General features: G+C 38.9%; 1 protein-coding gene and 1 pseudogene across 5 annotated transcripts; one reads left to right on the top strand and one right to left on the bottom strand.

Moving 5' to 3' along the window:
* Positions 1–206: 206 nt before the first annotated feature.
* On the bottom strand, positions 207–6,330 carry LOC103452167 (serine/threonine-protein kinase Nek6-like). 5 transcript variants are annotated; one of them, XM_070811990.1, is made up of 15 exons: positions 6,053–6,330; positions 5,848–5,919; positions 5,575–5,710; positions 5,164–5,230; positions 4,399–4,464; positions 4,225–4,271; positions 3,633–3,678; positions 3,452–3,532; positions 3,317–3,359; positions 3,162–3,211; positions 2,762–2,843; positions 2,622–2,671; positions 2,476–2,549; positions 2,310–2,361; positions 207–2,229 (listed from the first exon to the last, which is right to left on the bottom strand). In XM_070811990.1, exons 3-15 carry the CDS (start codon positions 5,691–5,693, stop codon positions 418–420), a joined length of 2,589 nt encoding a protein of 862 aa, XP_070668091.1. In that variant the 5' UTR covers positions 5,694–5,710; positions 5,848–5,919; positions 6,053–6,330; the 3' UTR covers positions 207–417. The 5 variants fall into 5 exon arrangements, with proteins under 5 accessions (XP_070668091.1, XP_070668092.1, XP_070668093.1 ...); XM_070811991.1 differs by having other exon boundaries at positions 6,044–6,276; XM_070811992.1 differs by lacking the exon at positions 6,053–6,330 and having other exon boundaries at positions 207–1,419; positions 2,083–2,229; positions 5,848–6,013.
* Positions 6,331–6,928: 598 nt separating this feature from the next.
* Positions 6,929–18,055, top strand: LOC139187654 (cysteine-rich receptor-like protein kinase 10; annotated as a pseudogene).
* Positions 18,056–18,529: the final 474 nt, after the last annotated feature.

Below are 18,529 nucleotides of genomic sequence, written 5' to 3'. Positions count from 1 at the left end.
CTCTCTGGCCGGTGCCTTCCTCGTGTCCTTCTTTGGCTATTACCTGCAGTAAGCTCAGAGAATAAAATGAAATTCTCAATAAGGCTATAAAAAGTGGAAAATTTACTATGAAATCCAATGTGGTTTCCAAGAGAAAGTTAAGGATGTATTTTTATGAATAAACTGTACAAGTATAAACATGCTGTATACTTAGACAACAATAAAAGTTACCGCACAGTAAAAGTTATCGCATCGATTTTCCACAAGAGCCAATGTTGAGTTACAATCTGCAAATATGTTATTTCTCACTCTAAATCTTCAAAAATTAACACACTGGTTGACAAACAAATTTATGTCAATATAATGAAACACTCTCTTTTCTTCTTTTCCTTTTTTGGAACAGTTTTGCATGAATTACAATCAAATTATCCATAAAAATTAGGATCCTCCATTAGATTTTTGTGCAGACATGAGACTCTGTGTCAACCATATAGCTGTTTCTCTAGATGAGACCGCATCTTCTCCAAATGGTTTTAGCACGCCAGCAAGCTCATCAAGCTTGTCCTGCTTTAGTAGCCGTGCGCATAGCTCAAGCAGAGACTCAAGGGCCTTAGCTCTTTGCTGACTTGGATTCTCCCAGTTGCTCTTGGAATCATCACCGCCTACTGCAGCTATGTCAATTGGTGCTTGGTTAATCACACGAACCTCGTCTTTTTCTATCTGTGCAGAGCAATTGTTATTGTCTGCCTTTCTCACCACTTCATCTTTTGCTTTCTGTATAGAGCAATCGTTGATATTTTCAGATAACAAGCTTTCCACATGACCAATTTCAGTATATACATTGGACCTTTCCTTCTCTACACAGCTGGGTTCCTCCTCAGATTTAGTCGATGATGAGCATTTATCATCAATCGACCCAACCTTTTTGGTGCCGCCTACACTGGACACTGAAAATTCCCTGCAATTTTCTTCATTAGCCCCCTGTCTTGCTTTAGCACCTTCAAGAACTTGTTGATTTTCACATGCCCTTCCATCCTCACTGTTTGGAGTCTTGGCATCAACCTCTTGCAGTTGTTTGAAATTTGCGGCAGTTGGTTCTTCTAGTCCTTCATGCTGAAAATTTGATAGGCTTGCTGATGTAACCTCAATGTCAGGTTCAGTATTTTCCTTTTCCGTTATACTGATAGTGCCAGCTTGCTTATCACAAACAGATGCTTCTGAATCAGTCGGTCCATCTTTTGAACTATCGGCGGCATTGGATAATTCCACAGAACAGCTACTAGGATCAACTCTCTTGGTTTCAAGCTCTTCTGAACTAGATGTGAATACAGGGTTATCAAGGTTTGTTACATATCTATGCGTCAGATCAGCACTGCTCCCAAATGGTTGGACCTTTTCCATGTGGTTCGTTTTTCCAGCCTCTTTGTCTTTGTTGTCTTTTGCTTTCCATATAGAGCAATCGTTGATATTTTCAGATAACAAGCTTTCCACATGACCAACTTCAGTATATACATTGGACCTTTCCTTCTCTAAACAGCTGGGTTCCTCCTCAGATTTAGTCGATGATGAGCATTTATCATCAATCGACCCAATCTTTTCGGTGCCACCTACACTGAATACTGACAATACCCTGCAATTTTCTTCATTAGCCCCCTCTCTTGCTTTAGCTCCTTTGAGAACTTGTTGATTTTCATATGCCTTTCCATCCTCACTGTTTGGAGTCTTGGCATCAACCTCTTGCAGTTGTTTGAAATTTGAGGCAGTTGGTTCTTCTAGTCCTTCATGCTGAGAATTTGATACGCTCTCTGATGTAACCTCAATGTCAGGTTCAGTATTTTCCTTTTCCATTATACTGATAGTGTCAGCTTGCTTATCACAAACAGATGCTTCTGAATCCATCGGTCCATCTTTTGAACCATCGGTGGCATTGGAAAATTCCACAGAACAGCTACTAGGATCAACTCTCTTGGTTTCAAGCTCTTCTGCACTAGATGTGAGTACAGGGTTATCAATGTTTGTTACATATCTATGCGTCAGATCAGCACTGCTCCCAAATGGTTGGACCTTTTCCACGTGGTTCCTTTTTTCAGCCTCTTTGTCTTTGCCACTGCTGCGCTTGCTAGGCGGTGATTTTCTTGGAGTTTTATCTTTTAAGTTGGGTAGTGGATATACCGGAAGAAAAACAGATGATGCATTGCGGCATTGAAGGATATATGGTTGTAAGTGTGGATGCCTTATTAACTCTACAGCCTAAAGTAATAGATTATGCGGGTATTAGAGCCAATAGAAAAAATGTTCTTCAAATTTCATGCAAGTGGGAGTAAACTCACTGTTGGTCTGTGTTCTGGACTTTTCCTGAGCATGCTCTTGATGATTTGTTTCCTATGATCCAAAGGCCAATACCATATAAGTCGATACAACATACCATATTAATTAGAAATATGCAATTATAATAATAGCACCATGGTTTCAATGATTTTAAATATAATTACTTACAGTGTGGAAGAATACACAATTGGAAGAGGAGAAATGATGGATCTGTTAATTTTGTTGATAAGTCCAGCCATGTCCTGTATAATCAAGTCATTCAGAACGGCAGCCCATAAATCAACGAGGCATCAAAAGCTCAAGCTTATACTTACAGGCGCTCTAAATGCTGGTTGATGTGCAGCAATCTCAAACATACAGCAACCTGAAAAGCGATAGAAATTACAGTTATAACTGTTCAAAATCATGGTCATCAGCCAGGAAAAGTATAACTATAAGCGACTAGAGTTCTTACCCAGCGACCATATATCGGATTTATAGCCATAAGGTATATCTGCGAGAAGCTCAGGACACATGTAGTTTGGAGTTCCGACAACCTATGTTGAATTATATAGGGATTGAAAATGAACTGACATAAATAAGTATATTTAGTGATACAGTTGCAAGTACCAAAAATTCTTCAGGGTGGCCAAAAATACTGAGGAATATTGGGTGGCCTTATCGGATAACCCAGTGCTTGGGGGAAAGGAGACGATTGTAAACCACTCTATGGAAAATTTCATGAAAAAAGAGGAGTTCAAAGAAAGACTTGGAAATTCCAGCTTGTTTACATCATAGGGTTCTAAAAGACAGACTAGACAATTGTGTAGGTAGAGGCATAAAGACAATAAAACAATATAAATGCCAGTCCATACCGAAGAAGTAAGATCTTCAGTGTTGAGTAGTTTTGCAAGCCCAAAGTCACCTATAATGTTGATGCAAGATATACATATCTTTAAGACCAACACATGGAAACCACACTTAATGCAGTGAAACATTGCTTCTCTTAGTAATCATTGAGTGTACGTACCAAGTCGGATGTCATTGTCCTTAGTAAGGAATATATTAGAGCACTGCAATCATTAGATTTACGTTAAAATAACCATCATATGTACTGTATCATACTATTATTTCTTACTACAACTAGCGTGGTCCACTATATTGCCTTGAGATCCCTATGAAGTACACGATTGGAGTGCAAGTAGTCCACAGCTAGCAACAACTGAGTCAGCCATTTGCAGAGCTTCTGCAGGGAAAAACAGAATAACAACACAGAGCAGTTGCTTGCTACCCTTTGTATAGGCACATATACAGGATGTGAAGTTCTACCGAATCTAATTGATTACCTCCTCTGGAAAAAATTGTCCTCTGGCCTTCTTTATCATATCAACCCTGTTAACAGATTAGTTGTTTATCATTCAGTAATCACTAGAAGCATTGCAATTGATTTTCTAATTCTTAAGTACTTTTAAAACATTTTGATATAATGTCATAAACTAGAAAAAGAAACTCTCCTAAGGTCCTTAATGAGGTCTTAATAAACATCCACTAGATTAAATATAGGCGGTTGAGGTGAATCCCGGCTGTCCAATATCTGATCCAAGGACTCAGAAACAATACTTCATGCAAGGACCCTCTTTATGGACCTTAACAGAACAAGGCTCAACACAAGATATGCTTAGTTTAACATGTTGACTACGTAACTAAGATAATAGATTTCCTCCTATATTTTGTCCAATGTGTGCATTTCTATCAGTTTCAAGCTTATATTTAGAAGAAACTTGAAGATAGAAAACAAGTATTTAAATTCATCCTTTAAGCAAAAGATGTTAAAATATGAATCTTTTAATTCCATAATTTGGCAAACGGAAAAATGCATTATTTCATAGTAGCCAAAACATAATTAGAGCATCGTTGATGTAAATTGTTGTTACTTACATGTCACCTCCTTCACAATAGCCCGTTACAATGCATATGCAGTCTCCCTGCAGAAAAACATGTACTGTTAAGCATCGGGAGTGACAAGTTAGGTACAACTGCTAAAGACTTCTCGAAATATATATACTCTTGAGTCCTATTCAAATTTATGAAATTTAAGAATCGTGGATTCACCTTGTCCACCCAAGCATCTTTATAATCCACAATATATGGATGATTTAACTTTGCAATTAAATTCATCTGCAGCAGAATAATAGAGATTGCGATTAATTGAGTAGAAAACACATCTTTCAGAGAAAATTGATATGAAATCACTAGATACAATATCAGGAGAAGGTTCATACGGTTTACAGGTGATAAACTATGAAGTAGACAATGAGAAGAAACAAGTGCCATTGACCCTCTAATATGGTATTTAGAATCAAAGTAATTGGGGACTACAAAACTAGAATGTTACAATCAAGGATCTATTTAATTATGTGTCCACAAAATAATAAAGAATGCATCATTTATGAGAAAAAAATTCTGAATGTCTGCAAGCGCATGCTCATGTATTATACTTTCACATGAATATTGTTTCAAGCATGCATATCCCAGTTGATTGTCATGAATAGATTTGGGTATTTTGGACGGAACGGAGTGCAGCCAAGACATGAAAATTTCATAAAGCTGAGATAACCAGAATGACAGTTATGATATGGACAAACAAATAAGAAAGTTGGAGATTGTATGTTTGACTGCCAAGAAAACAAGGAAAGATAAATTTTGATGCTACGGTTGGTTCCTAAGATAAAAGATGACATGGAAAAAAGAGAAATCGGCTTTAATTGGACATATACTTGTTGAAAATTGTAGCAACTCTAAAAATAAAAGAAGAAGATTAATAGCTGGGACTCAATGCTACATATATCAATATCCAAACAGTTTTTGAGAAGCAACCTCTTGGTGAGCTGTGCGTTTGAACTTCTCTGTTGGCTTAGCCAAACGAATTTTTTTCAACACATACCTATTAAAAGGAAAATTAAATGATTACAACAAAATTGATGAAGCACAGGTGTAATCAAATTTGAGCTAGAAACCGGTTGCACAATCAGAAAATAAACTATCAGAATATCGGTTATCTCTTCTTCCGAAATTTCATACCCTGAGATGTGAATTGTGGTACAAATGTAGGGTTTTCTAGCTAACCGTCCTTAATTGCAACAGCTATTATCCAACTATTCATTTTTCTTGTTAAATTGTCTTTAATTACAAAATTATCTTCCAAATTACAAGAATTACAATACTAATTACAAATTGCCTTGGAAAAAATGGAAAGTGGAAAACAAGGTTGGTAGAAAATACTCTTACTTCTTTTTCTGAGTCTTATGAAGAACAAGAAAAGCGGCTCCAAAAGCTCCTCTCCCAATCTGCTCTATTACTTCATAATCCTCCATCGTTGACTTCGTTTCGGCATCGTCAGTCTCCATAGCCACCTAATTAAGACCTTCAAAACCCCACAAACCCAATTTTAAATCAAATGCAGAAACTCAATTCCACGTAATACAAACAGAATTTACTGCTATTACAGCAAAAAATTAACCCAAATCTAAAAACCCAGAAGAGGAAAATTGGAAAAGTTACCAAATTCAATGCAATGTTGCCCAAAGTTTGAGTCTTTAGGGTACTGAGTTTCCCAAAAAAAAAAAAAAAAACCTAAAGAGAGAGATATAAATGAATAAGAAGCTACACATTCAATAATAACAATGGGCAAAAAAAACTCAAAGTAAAAGCAGCAAGAGACCGAAATGATGAAGGGGACGGCAGTGTGATGACTAACCAAAAAAACGTAGAGAGAGAGAGAGGAGAGAGAGTGGGTGGAGGGGCAGTCAGGAGTCAAGTAAAGCAGCAAATTAATACTTAATTGGGAGTTGATTATCTACCAAATAGAAAATGGAGGGGCTTGGGATTGGAAGGCAAAAAGCTAAAGTGACAGTAGTCAGCAGGTGTTTGTGAAACGGAATGAAGACTCGGGAGAAAAGTAAAGCTTTCTTTACTTGCATTTACAGACTCATTCTCTCTCCCCTCACCGGAGAATGTTTTCCAGCGCGTAGTTGTCATGTCACTGTCCTTGCAACTTATAAATCCACTTCTTTTTTGTATTCAAACACAAAAAAAAAAAAAAAATTTAATTTTTTTTTCAATCTCTCTTTTAGAATTATTGTATAAACGTTATACTTAAAATTATTTATTCTTTTTATTATATTTAAATATTTAAAAAAAAATCATTCAATTAATAATGCCTCAATCACTAATTTGTGCCTAACAAATCGACAATTATAATAAAAATAATAAATTATTGATTTCTTTAATATACATGGAAAATAGAACAATAAAAATAACAAGTTCAATGATAACATTTATACAATGAAATAATGAAATGTCAAAAGTATCATCCCTTCTTTTATGAATGTACAGTCTCTGCCCGTCCACTTACTCAAGTTTTAGAAAATCACTCTCTTGCTCTTTAATTAATCTGGTGGAGGTTCAATTCCACCGATTCCCTTTTCTTCTAACAACTAATTACTTAGCTACTAACATTATCGCTCTACTAAAAAAGAAATTTTAAAAACATAACAATTATAAGTTTACAACTTAGCCAGATGACCATGGGCTTGCCCAAAGTCAAGTGCTATGGTGCCTCGTAATTGGTGATAAACGAAGAATGTTGAGGTACCGTGAAATTGATTCATCTCCGAATAATGAGCAGGTAGCTAGTTCAATCCTTTTGATTCTTCTCTTGATAGTAAACATATAGGGGGATGCAGAGCAATAGGTCGAATTTCTATATAAAGAAGAGTTGTAAACTATGGGAAGATTTCAGTGTTCAATAAGAATAGGGATTTGAAATGATACAAATTCCTCTTCATTTTGTTGTGCTCAACGAAGGAACTGCCTAAGCATACTTTTTCAGGTCCAAACTTGTTTGTTCTTTCTAACCTTTTCCCCAATTAAGTAATATGGGTACGGTGGTGGTTCTCGTTGTGGCATTTCCCTTCCTCTACAGGGCACTTTGCTTGAAAATCAAGGCCTAGCGATAAAAGGTTGTCAAGTCAGGGCAAGGACATCAGGAGTTTTTGAATGAGTTGGAGCTCATAGCCAAGCTTCAGCATACCAATCTTGTTAGGTAGGGGTGGGTTCCAAAACCGAAAACCGAAAACCAAACTGAACCGAAACCGAAAAAACTAAACCGAATTGAAAAAACCAAACCGAACCGAATTCTTTCGGTTCGGTTTCGGTTTCAGTGGTCTAGAAACCGAACCGAATTAATTAAATTATTATTTTTTATTTAATTATATGTTTTGGGTATTATTTTCTAAACCCAATTTGTAAGCCCAATTTGTAAGCCCAATGTGTTGCCAAACTTTAAGCCCAAAATATTAAAAAAAAAACCTTTAGAACTCTTAACCCTAACCTATTATTTTTCCCCCTTCTTTTCTTTCACCCTAGTTTATTCAAGTGATTTTGCCAATATTCAAGCAATTATATTCTCATGCACCAGTTGCTTTAAACTTTCCCTTAAATTTATTCACTGTTCTGTGTGATCTTATTTTACTTCCAAAGGAATATCCAGTGGAACACATAAGATTTTACAACAATTTGGATCCTCACAGCGCAAGTGTGAACTCCATAAAACCTAAGACACCAACTAGATTCCTCAGTTCACCACAATATTCGTTGTTTTAATGGTTGAAGCATGTTTGTACCATACTTGACCAATCCTGAAATTGCTAAGCACTGATCAACGTTATACCGTCAAGGACCCAGAAGAGTTTTCCTCTAACCAGGAGGCAAATCACAGCGTGACACGTGTTGACATCAGAAGCTAATCATAGCGCAACATGTATCAACATCAGAAGCCAATCACAACACGACACGTGTCGATGTCAGAATGAAACTAGAAACTCTCTTTTATAAATAGAGATCATTCTCTCACAATATTTCCGAATGTCATTTGTACTAAATCATTCACTAGTACTCACTAAAGGAGAGCTTGAACCTATGTATTTGTGTAAACCCTTCACAATTAATGAGAACTCCTCTACTCCGTGGACGTAGCCAATCTAGGTGAACCACGTACATCTTGTGTTTGCTTCCCTGTCCCTATCCATTTACATACTTATCCATACTAGTGACCGGAGCAATCTAGCGAAGGTCATAAACTTAACACTTTCTGTTGTACCAAAGTCCTCACTGATTTTGTGCATCAACATTTGGCGCCGTCTGTGGGAACGACACTTATTCCCACTCTCTTCAGCTTTGCCAAGCTGGTTTCCACCATTCGTACACTCTCTTTTGACCAGGCATCCCTCTCTAACATGGGGAGCGAAGGAAGCCACAGCACACAGAATGACACCCCTCTTGCACCTAGTGCGAAGCAACGAAAAAAGGAAGGAAAAAGGGTTGCTCTTCAAGCTAAAGTCGATGAGCTAGAAGCTTGGAACAACAAGATAGCAATGAAGAATGAGGTCATCCAGGAGTAGTATGAGAAGCTCTTTGAGACGCTCCATGAAACTAAGCGTACTCAAACACGCGAGCTCGTTGCCCATGTAGACATCAACCATCATCTGGGTGCTCCCCAACACAAAGGGTCACCTCCCTTCGACATGGGTATCCCTGTGAGGAGTGAGCTAATCATCAAAACATTGATCAACATGAGACTTCTCTCAACCCAGATGCTTCGACCCGAAGTAGAAAAAGTGGAGGAAGACACCTCCTTGCAGAAGGGTTGGAAGGATTGAAAGCCGTTTATCGTGACTGCCAAGACTTCCTAAAGCAACGTCGAGAGAATCCCCTCCACATATACTCGAAGATCAATGACCCAAGGGTTTCTGAAATACTCGGTCCCCTCCCACGACCCAGGCCAGCTGCCAATCTAGGGAAGGAACGATAGGTCCCAGAGGAACATGAATGTACAGGGGACTCTAAGGTATTCCGACAGACTCGCCCTAGAAGTCAGTAAAGCAAGTCTAAGAAAAAACCACACGCCCATGCTTAAACTTTCCTACTTCCAAGAGGCGATAGAGACTTATGAAAGAAAATTCGAGTGGTACATGACTCCACTCAGGACCCCCTTGTCCTACAGCTCATTGAGGAAGTAAACAAGTTGAAGGCTGAACGCCAGGCTGTGATACCTGACTGGAACCAACCCAGGCCTGGCCCTATCACAAGAAGGATCATCAACACCCCCTTCAAGCGAAAACAAAACAAAAACTTGGTTTACAACTCTATACTGGAAGGGAGGACCCAATTGAACACCTTAACCTCTTTGAGTCCACCATGGCATATCAGATGCACACCGACGAAGAGTGATGCCTTCTCTTTCCCTCCACCCTCTCTGGCGGAGCTCTAAACTGGTATTGCCATCTTCCACCTGAGATAGTAGACTCATTTGAGGATTTGAGGAAATTGTTTGTCTCTCAACACATCTTCCAGACCAATCACTTGCATTCTGCAGATGACTTTTACACTATTCGCCAAAAGCCAGACGAGTCACTACGAGAGTATGCCGGTCGCTTCAGCCATGAGTATTCTCGCTGCGCTGAGGCAGATGACAAGACTGCTCGCAAGGCCTTCACAGCAGGCCTATGTGATTGTTTCTTCAAGTATATGATCAATGCCAACACTTGGAAAACTTACTGTGAGGTGATGGCACAGGCTTACAACCACGCTTCCGCAGAAGCAAGAACATACCAGGGGAACCCTTCTATGGTTAACCCCTATCAACAAATGGGAAGTGGAAGTCAAGTTCTACCAAGTGAGGAGATATTGGCCATTCAGACACCTATTGCATCATCTCTTGCCTCATTTAGCTACTCGCTAAGTCACTAAACGTATCTGTCTCTTGGTAAGAGGCAAGATTTTTACTCTCAATAAGCCCATTACAACAAGAGGGATAAAAGTTCGTATCAAGACAATCAGGGGTGAACGTACCGTCGGCTATTATGACTATGGGGTCAAGCCTCACTCTTTCAAAGTGGAGGACTAGGTACTGAAGGAAATGCTATTATAAGAAGGCATACACATTACAAATGTTTTGACTCTTAACCGCTTGAGATCTTTTGTCACACAAGCCATTCGGTAAATATTTAAAGAAAATGGAATTCAGACAACTTCTTCTGAGTCTTTTGCATTCCTAGCACTAGAACACTTGGTCTACGCTGACCTACCCTTATACTCCAACTCAGAGCTTCAACATGCATACTTTGACACAAAGTATGTGATATTAAGTGTTACAACCAACATGGTTCACATATTAAAAACATGGATCCCTTCATGCATAGCAAAACATTCATAAGCATCACTCATATCAACCAACATAAACATCATACATTCCAACACATTCATACATAAACATCATACATTCCAACACATTCATACATAAACATCATACATTCCAACACATCCATACATAAGCCAACTGTGCTTCGAAAGGGTTCAACATACTTTGTGTCTTCGACACTTGCTACAATGTGCCTCGACACCTTGCCCTTATTCTCACCAACCAGGTGATGAAATGTGAAGAAGGAACACATCTTCATGCCACCAACCAGGTGATGAAATGTACAACCCGTACTTTAATATCATTTAGCAACTTGCCACTCATGCCACCAACTAGTTGAAGAAGGAACTCATCTTCGTGCCACCAACCAAGTGATGAAATGTACAACCCGTACTCTAATATCATTTGGCAACTTGCCATTCATGCCACCCACCAGGGGAAGAATGAACTCAACCTCGTGCAACCAACCAGGTTATGAAATATGCTGAAAGCTGGTAAAGGAACTCACATTCGTACCACCAACCAAGTGATGAAAACAACTCACCATTCATTCCACCTGCCAAAAGACGAGTGGTACAACTTGTACATGTGAACTCCTAGCATTCACAAATAATCAAAAACCCTCAAGCTTGACAACTCAACTAGGGGAGCACTTATGCCCAACAAGAGTTATAGTCACCAACAAAGTCTTATTGCAAGCCAACAACAACTTCAGTGCGTGGCATATGAAGATCAAGCTATTCAGCCCTCTTGCATCTGCTTCAGACATTTCCCTTCTGTAACAATGCAAACATTACAACTCATAGAAAGTTTCACACTCTTGATCAAGATAGTGTGAAGTAAATCCAATTTATAGTGTCAACAAGAGCTTCATCAAAGGAGTTCAACCACAATTCTCAAAGGCTTCATACACTCTTGATCAAGACAGTGTGAAGAAAACCAATTTATAGGCAACCACAATTCTCAAAAGCTTCACACACTTTTGATTAAGACAGTGTGAAGCAAAACCAATTTATGGTGCCAACAAGAGCTTCATCAATGGAGGGCAACCACAATTCTCAAAAGCTTCACACACTTTTGATTAGGACAGTGTGAAGCAAAACCAATTTATGGTGCCAACGAAGGCTTCATCAAAGGAGTTCAACCACAATTCTCAAAAGCTTAAAACACTTTTGATCAAGACAGTGTGAAGCAAAACCAATTTATGGTGCCAATAAGAGCTTCATCAATGGAAGGTAACCATAATTCTCAAAAGCTTCACACACTCTTGATTAAGACAGTGTGAAGCAAAACCAATTTATGGTGCCAACAAATGGAGGGCAACTACAATTCTCAAACTTTCGAGGCAAATTCAAGACTGTTCGAAGCAAATTCAATTTATATAGTTCATCCAAACCTTTGACTACTACAAGGTGTGGCTCGCATCACAATCTCTTGCTCAACAGTGTGGAAGAAAAATTTGTATATGTTGTCTCTCCCACATTTTCAAATTTCTAGTTTCCCAAATAAAAAAAACAAAAAGGGAAATTCAACAAAGCTTCATCAATGGAGGATAACTACAAATTCTCAAAAGCTTCACACTATCTTGATTAAGATAGTGTGAAGCAAAATCAATTCGTGGTACCTAACAAAGCTTCACCAACAAAAGCTTCATCAATGGAGGACAACTACAAATTCTCAAAAGCTTCACACTCTCTTGATCAAAATAGTGTGAAGCAAAATCAATTCATGGTACCCAACAAAAGCTTCAACTCCAAAGCTTCAACTCCAAAGCTTCACCTACAAAGCTTCAACTCCAAAGCTTCAACTCCAAAGCTTCACCCACAAAAGCTTCACCCACAAAAGCTTCACCCATAAAATCTTCACCCACCACAAAAGTTTCACCTACAAAAGCTTCACCCACAATAACTTCACCTACAAAAGCTTCATCCATAAAATCTTCACCAACAAAAGCTTCACCCATCACAAAAGCTTCACCCACAAAAGCTTCATCCACCACAAAAGCTTCACCTACAAAAGCTTCACTAACAAAAGCTTCACCCATAAAAGCTTCACCCACAAAAGCTTCCCCCACCACAAAATCTTCACCAACAAAGATTCACCCACAAAAGCTTCACCTAGAAAAGCTTCACCTACAAAGCTTCAACACAAAAGCTTCACCTACAAAAGCTTCACACTATCATGATCAAGATAGTGTGAAGCAAAATCAATTCATGGTACCCAACAAAGCTTCAACCTAAAAAATTCACCTACAAAGCTTCACCTATAAAGCTTTATATATATATTTTCGGAAATTCGAAAATTCAACAATTCGGAAATTTGAAAATTCAAAAATTCAAAAATTCGAAAATTTGAAAATTCAAAAAAAAAAATTGCCTAGGCCTCCTCTTCTTTGGGCCTAACAACTTTCATAACAAATATCTATGAAGGTGGAGTTTTGGGGTACCACTTAGAAAGGAAAATGGTGAAGTTTTGTTACTTTGGAAACTTGGCTACTAGCAAGACACCTTTTTCGTCAACTCCCTCGACCAGAGACTTGGGGGACTCCTACCATATGCTACTACATCTTGATACTCGGAAGTCTCACGACCACTCAGTGACTTGGATTTTTTCAAGTCTCCAACCGAGAAGTTTTCCTCACTTGGGAAATTAAGGGAGCACTACCTCAACCTACATGCTTCACTCACAAAGCTTCAACATACAAGATTCAACAAAAGGAAAAATTCAAAGAACTTAGTGTATTTAACACAATACGTTGAAATGAAGCAAAGCTTGTTTATTGATATCTCCGATAAGTTACAAATATGTACATATACATGAATCAAAATAAACAAACAAGAGGGAGCCTTTACAAAGGTTGCTCAAGAAAAGTTCCAGCAGTCGGCAGAGCCCCAGAAAGAGGAGGCACCAGAGGGTGATTATTCGAAGCCTCAGTACTAAGCAGAACCCTAGAAAGAGGAGGCACCGAATGTTGATCATTTGGAGCTTCATTATGCAGTACAGTCCCCTAAGACGAAGGCAATAAATGCCTTTAGAACAAACCCACAAACCTCTTCAAGTAAAATCTGACCATCAGACTCCTGCAGCTGGTCAAGCTTCCTCTTCATGTTTGTAGGATAGTCATGTGCGAGCCTGTGCAACTGTTTATTTTCATGCTTGAGCCCTCTAATCTCCTGTTTTAGACTTATCACATCAGCTGAATGATTCAACTTGGCGGGTTCAAGCAAAAAGGCGTTGGGCCATATTAGACACAGAACCTACACACTGAACACTGAAAGCCAGAGAATCCTTAACAACCAACTCATCAGTCCGTTTGGAAAGTAGTCTGTTATCTTTGGGAGTGAGAAGGTTCCTGGCCACCACCGCAGCGGTCATATCATTCTTCATCACAGAGCCCCCAACGGTAAGAGGACCAGTAGAGGATAAGAATGATGGGCGCCATATGTTGTCTTGAGAAGGCATGGCTGCCTCTACACCAAAGTTCAAGTCAAAATGACGATCAGATGGGCCAGACATTCTCAGAAATGATGAAGAAGAAATGAGGTGCAATAAATCTCTGAAGTAAAGGGAAAATTCCTACAAGCAATAACTCTTTAAATGTACTTCTTGCACACAATTGGTGCCCTTATAAAAGAAAAAGCAACAGGGCCGTTGGTTCAAAAATTGAAGAGGCACCACTCTCCGGATTCCGAAGAGGCATCACTTTCCACACGCAACATCAGCTCCTCGGGTACCACAGATAACTTTGCCAAAGATCTCTAACAAAGTTTAGACACATAAATTTTGAAGGTCCAGCTACCCTACTATTACCCACAAGGGTAAAGGAACAACACCACTGCTTGATAACTAGAAAGTCCCAATGTGTGTCAACCTCCTGCTCCGTGGCAAGGTAGACTGGAAAAAATGCCCAACCTTTACTCACATTCTAGAAAACACTCCCAACAAGATTGCTTTCTAAAAAATTGAAAAGGCATCACCCTCCGAATCTCGAGAGCCAGACTCCCAACATGATTACTTTCTCAAAAATCGAAGAGACACTGTTCTTCGAATCTCAAAAGTTAGACTCCCAACAGGATTGCTTTCTCAAAAATCAAAGAGGCACCGCTCTCCGAATCTCGAGAGCCAGACTCCCAACAGGATTACGTACTCAAAAATCGAAGAGGCACCTCCCTCCGAATCTCGAGAGTTAGACTCCCAACATGATTACTTTCTCAAAAATCGAAGAGACACTGCTCTCCGAATCTCGAGAGCTAGACTCCCAACAGGATTACTTTCTCAAAAATCGAAGAGACACTGCTCTCTGAATCTTAAGAGTCAGACTCCCAACAGGATTGCTTTCTCAAAAATCGAAGAGGCACCATTCTCTGAATCTTGAAAGCCAGATCCCTGACAGGATTGCTTGTTCAAAAACCAAAGAGGCACCACTCTCTGAACTTCGAGAGCTAGATTTCCTTGGATAAAGCTTGTCTGTAATATTCACACGCAACATCAGCTTTCCAGATACCACAAACCACTTTTTCAAAGTTCTCTGACAAAGTTAAAACACGTGAACTTGCAGCTCCCACTACATTGCTATGACCAATAAGGGTAAAGGAATAGCACTACTACTTGTTGTTAGGGAGACTTCTATATATGTTGACCTTTATCCTCCACAGCCAAGCAGACCTACAAATAAAAAAAAAATGCTCAACTTTTCTTCACATCCGAAAGGGCACTCTCAGCAGAGTCTCTCGAAATACTCAGCTTATTTTCCTCCCAATAATACCTCTGCAAATAAGCCGCACCAGAGCAAAAGTATCTTATATCATCAGGGTTAAAAGCAAGAGTATCCCATATCATGCTTTTTCCCTGTCTTTTCCTTTGGCCTTGTTCTTACTTGCAAGACAATGAGAAATAGAGCAATTAGTCAGCACTTGGAATCAAGCTTCCAGTCAGGAACTGACTGCCTAGAACCCCTTGCCTGATTACTTACCTGGCATTGCTCTCGAGTACTCATCTTCAACATCTTATGCTTTTAGAGAAGATACCACATCTGTCTGAGAAACAGATAGGGCAAGTGAGAATGATACAAGGAATCATGTGGAGACAAGCGTAACAGAACACGTGCCGATACATCCATTACTTTGTCAACAGCAAAAGTATCTCATATCATTAAGGTCGAACGTACTCTATATTTGATGAACTTGTTTTGACCCTCAAATTCTTGAGTCGGCCTTATACTCTGGAGGAAACCAGAAAACCCTCCAGCCCAGTTCAAGAATAAGCCTGTGGAAAGTTACTTCTTTAAAAGCAAAAGTATCTCATATCATCTCTTCTCCATTTGCTTCTCCTTATCCTTGTTGCTGTTTATGACACAAGGAGAAGGAGAACAATCAACCGGAAGCCGAAGTCGAACCTCCGATCCAGGTTGCTTGCTTGGAAGTCTGATTTCTTACCTTGTCTGTTACCTCCTTCGGCAAATCTCCTAGCTCGGCGACTTGGGGGACTCCTACTATAGGGTTTGTATCGCACTTGACCAAGCCCGAAACTACAAGTAAGCTTCAAGTGAAATTGATACATTACTTTGTGCATCTTCATTGGTTAAAGATACCACCCCTGGATGGAGGAAAAGTACTTCCAGAGAAGATGCCACATCTACATATAAGACAGATAAGGCAAGTGAAAATGATACCACACTTCGGTACTTAGAAGTTTCGTGATTACTCAATAGCTGAAACTACTGAGTATCGGTCAACGTTATACCGTTAAGGAGCTTCCCTCACTCAAGAACTTAGGGGAGCACCGTTTGTACCATACTTGACCAATCCTGAAACTACTTAACATCGGTCAACATTATACCGTCAAGGACCCAGAAGAGTTTCCCTCCAACTAGGAGGCCAATCACAATGCGACACGTGTTGACATCAGAAGCTAATCATAGCGCGACATGTGTCAACATCAGAAGCCAATCACAACACGACACGTGTCAATGTCAGAATGAAACTATAAACTCTCTTCTATAAATAGAAATCATTCTCTCACAATATTTCCAAATGTTATTTGTACTAAATCATTCACTAGTACTCACTAAAGGAGAGCTTGAACCTATGTACTTGTGTAAACCCTTCACAATTAATGAGAACTCCTCTACTCCGTGGACGTAGCCAATCTGGGTGAACCACGTACATCTTGTGTTTGCTTCCCTATCCCTATCCATTTACATACTAATCGTGACCGGAGCAATCTAGTGAAGGTCACAAACTTAACACTTTCTGTTGTACCAAAGTCCTCACTGATTTTTTGCATCAACAAAGCACATCTATTAGTCAAATGTTTAAGTTGCTACACACTTTGAAGTTTCTAGAGGTAAAATTGGTGATGTTAAGGAGAGTAGCTACATCTTTATGCATTTGTCAAGTTTAACTTATGTTATGATTGTGTTGGAGATGTTAAAATTTTAAATTTTAATTTACAAATAAAAAAATAAAAAAATAAAAACCGAAACCGAACCCAAAAAAAAATAAACTTAACCGAAATTTCGATTCAGTTTCGGTTTTTACAAAAAACTGAACCGATTTGAACCAAACCTAGCCCTATTGTTAGGCTCTTGGGTGGCTGTGTCGAAGAGAAGGAACATGCCCAATCGGAGTTTGGACAAACTTTTGTTTGGTACATCCTCATCATTTCTAAAATTTGTATCTTTGATATTGTTGATTTCAGGGATGTCAACTTTGATTAGGTTTGTCCATAAAAAAAACTCTAGCTTATTTTCCTTCATGGTTTGTCCAATCAAATCCATTTGAAAAATCAGAATTAGACTGGGGAAAGCGTTTTCGAATTATAGAAGGTATCGCTCAAGGAGTACTTTAGATTCACAAGTACTCTAAACCGAATATCATTCACAGGGACCTAAAAGCAAGTAATGTTTTGTTGGATGGCTCGATGGACCCTAAAATATCAGACTTTGGAATGACGAAGATTATATAGATAAATCAGACCGAAGCAAATACCAATAGGGTTGTTGGCACATAGTAAGTTTATATGGCACATGCTTTCAATCATGTAAACCTTACGCAATCACTACTTTAGTACTTTTGCTTATTGTACCATTAATTGATGCAGCGGCTACATGTCACCCGAGTATGCAAGATATGGTAATTTCTCTGAGAAACTGGATGTATTTAGTTTCAGAGTGTTGTTGCTAGAGATTATAAGTGGAAAGAAGAATGTTGCTTTTTATAGCTTTGAACATTCACCAACTCTTGCTGGATGGGTAAGTACTAAACAAACATTCCAACTTATGATCATTCTATTTTTAAGCCTTGCAATTGCAAATGATGATAAATTCAACATTTTAATTAGGCATGGGAGTTGTGGAAAGAAGCACAAGGAATGGAGGTGATTGATGAATCAGTCAGTGAAACATGCCAGCCGGATGAAGCTTTGAGGTGCATCCATGTAGGGTTTTTGTGTGTTCAAGAAGCTCCGGTTGATTGACCAACAATGTCTTCAGTGATTCATATGTTGTAGAGCAATGAAGCTACATCTCTTCCACCTTCCAAAGAACTTGCCTTTTCAACACACAGAAATTCTAGTTTTGTTCCCTCTTCTCAAACACTTACAAGTTTTTCCCACAACACAGTCATCATGAGTTTGCCAGAAGGTCGATAGAGGTTGGAAGAGTAGTGACCGGCTAGAAGATGAGAAAATAGTGGATTAAATTAGGAAAAAAAAAAAACCCCCCGACGACTATAAGTTTTATACAAACACTTCAAGGGCTCAATTGGAGAGAGATAAAACCTCTCATGTGAGGCCGAGTCTCTTAGACACTATATACAAAATGGATATTTAGTATTCTTTTCACATTTTAACACATTACAGGAACTGTTTGTGTGGTTTATGGTTTATTCCCATCCAAACTAAACTTAATATCACAAGTTTTTTTTAATATTGTTCAGCTACAGATGTAGACGTAACTATATCATGAAACGACAAAGTACACTA

This window comes from Malus domestica, chromosome 14 (genome assembly GCF_042453785.1).
Source record: "Malus domestica chromosome 14, GDT2T_hap1".
Lineage (NCBI taxonomy): Eukaryota > Viridiplantae > Streptophyta > Magnoliopsida > Rosales > Rosaceae > Malus > Malus domestica.
This window is presented reverse-complemented; position numbering and strand designations above follow the sequence as displayed.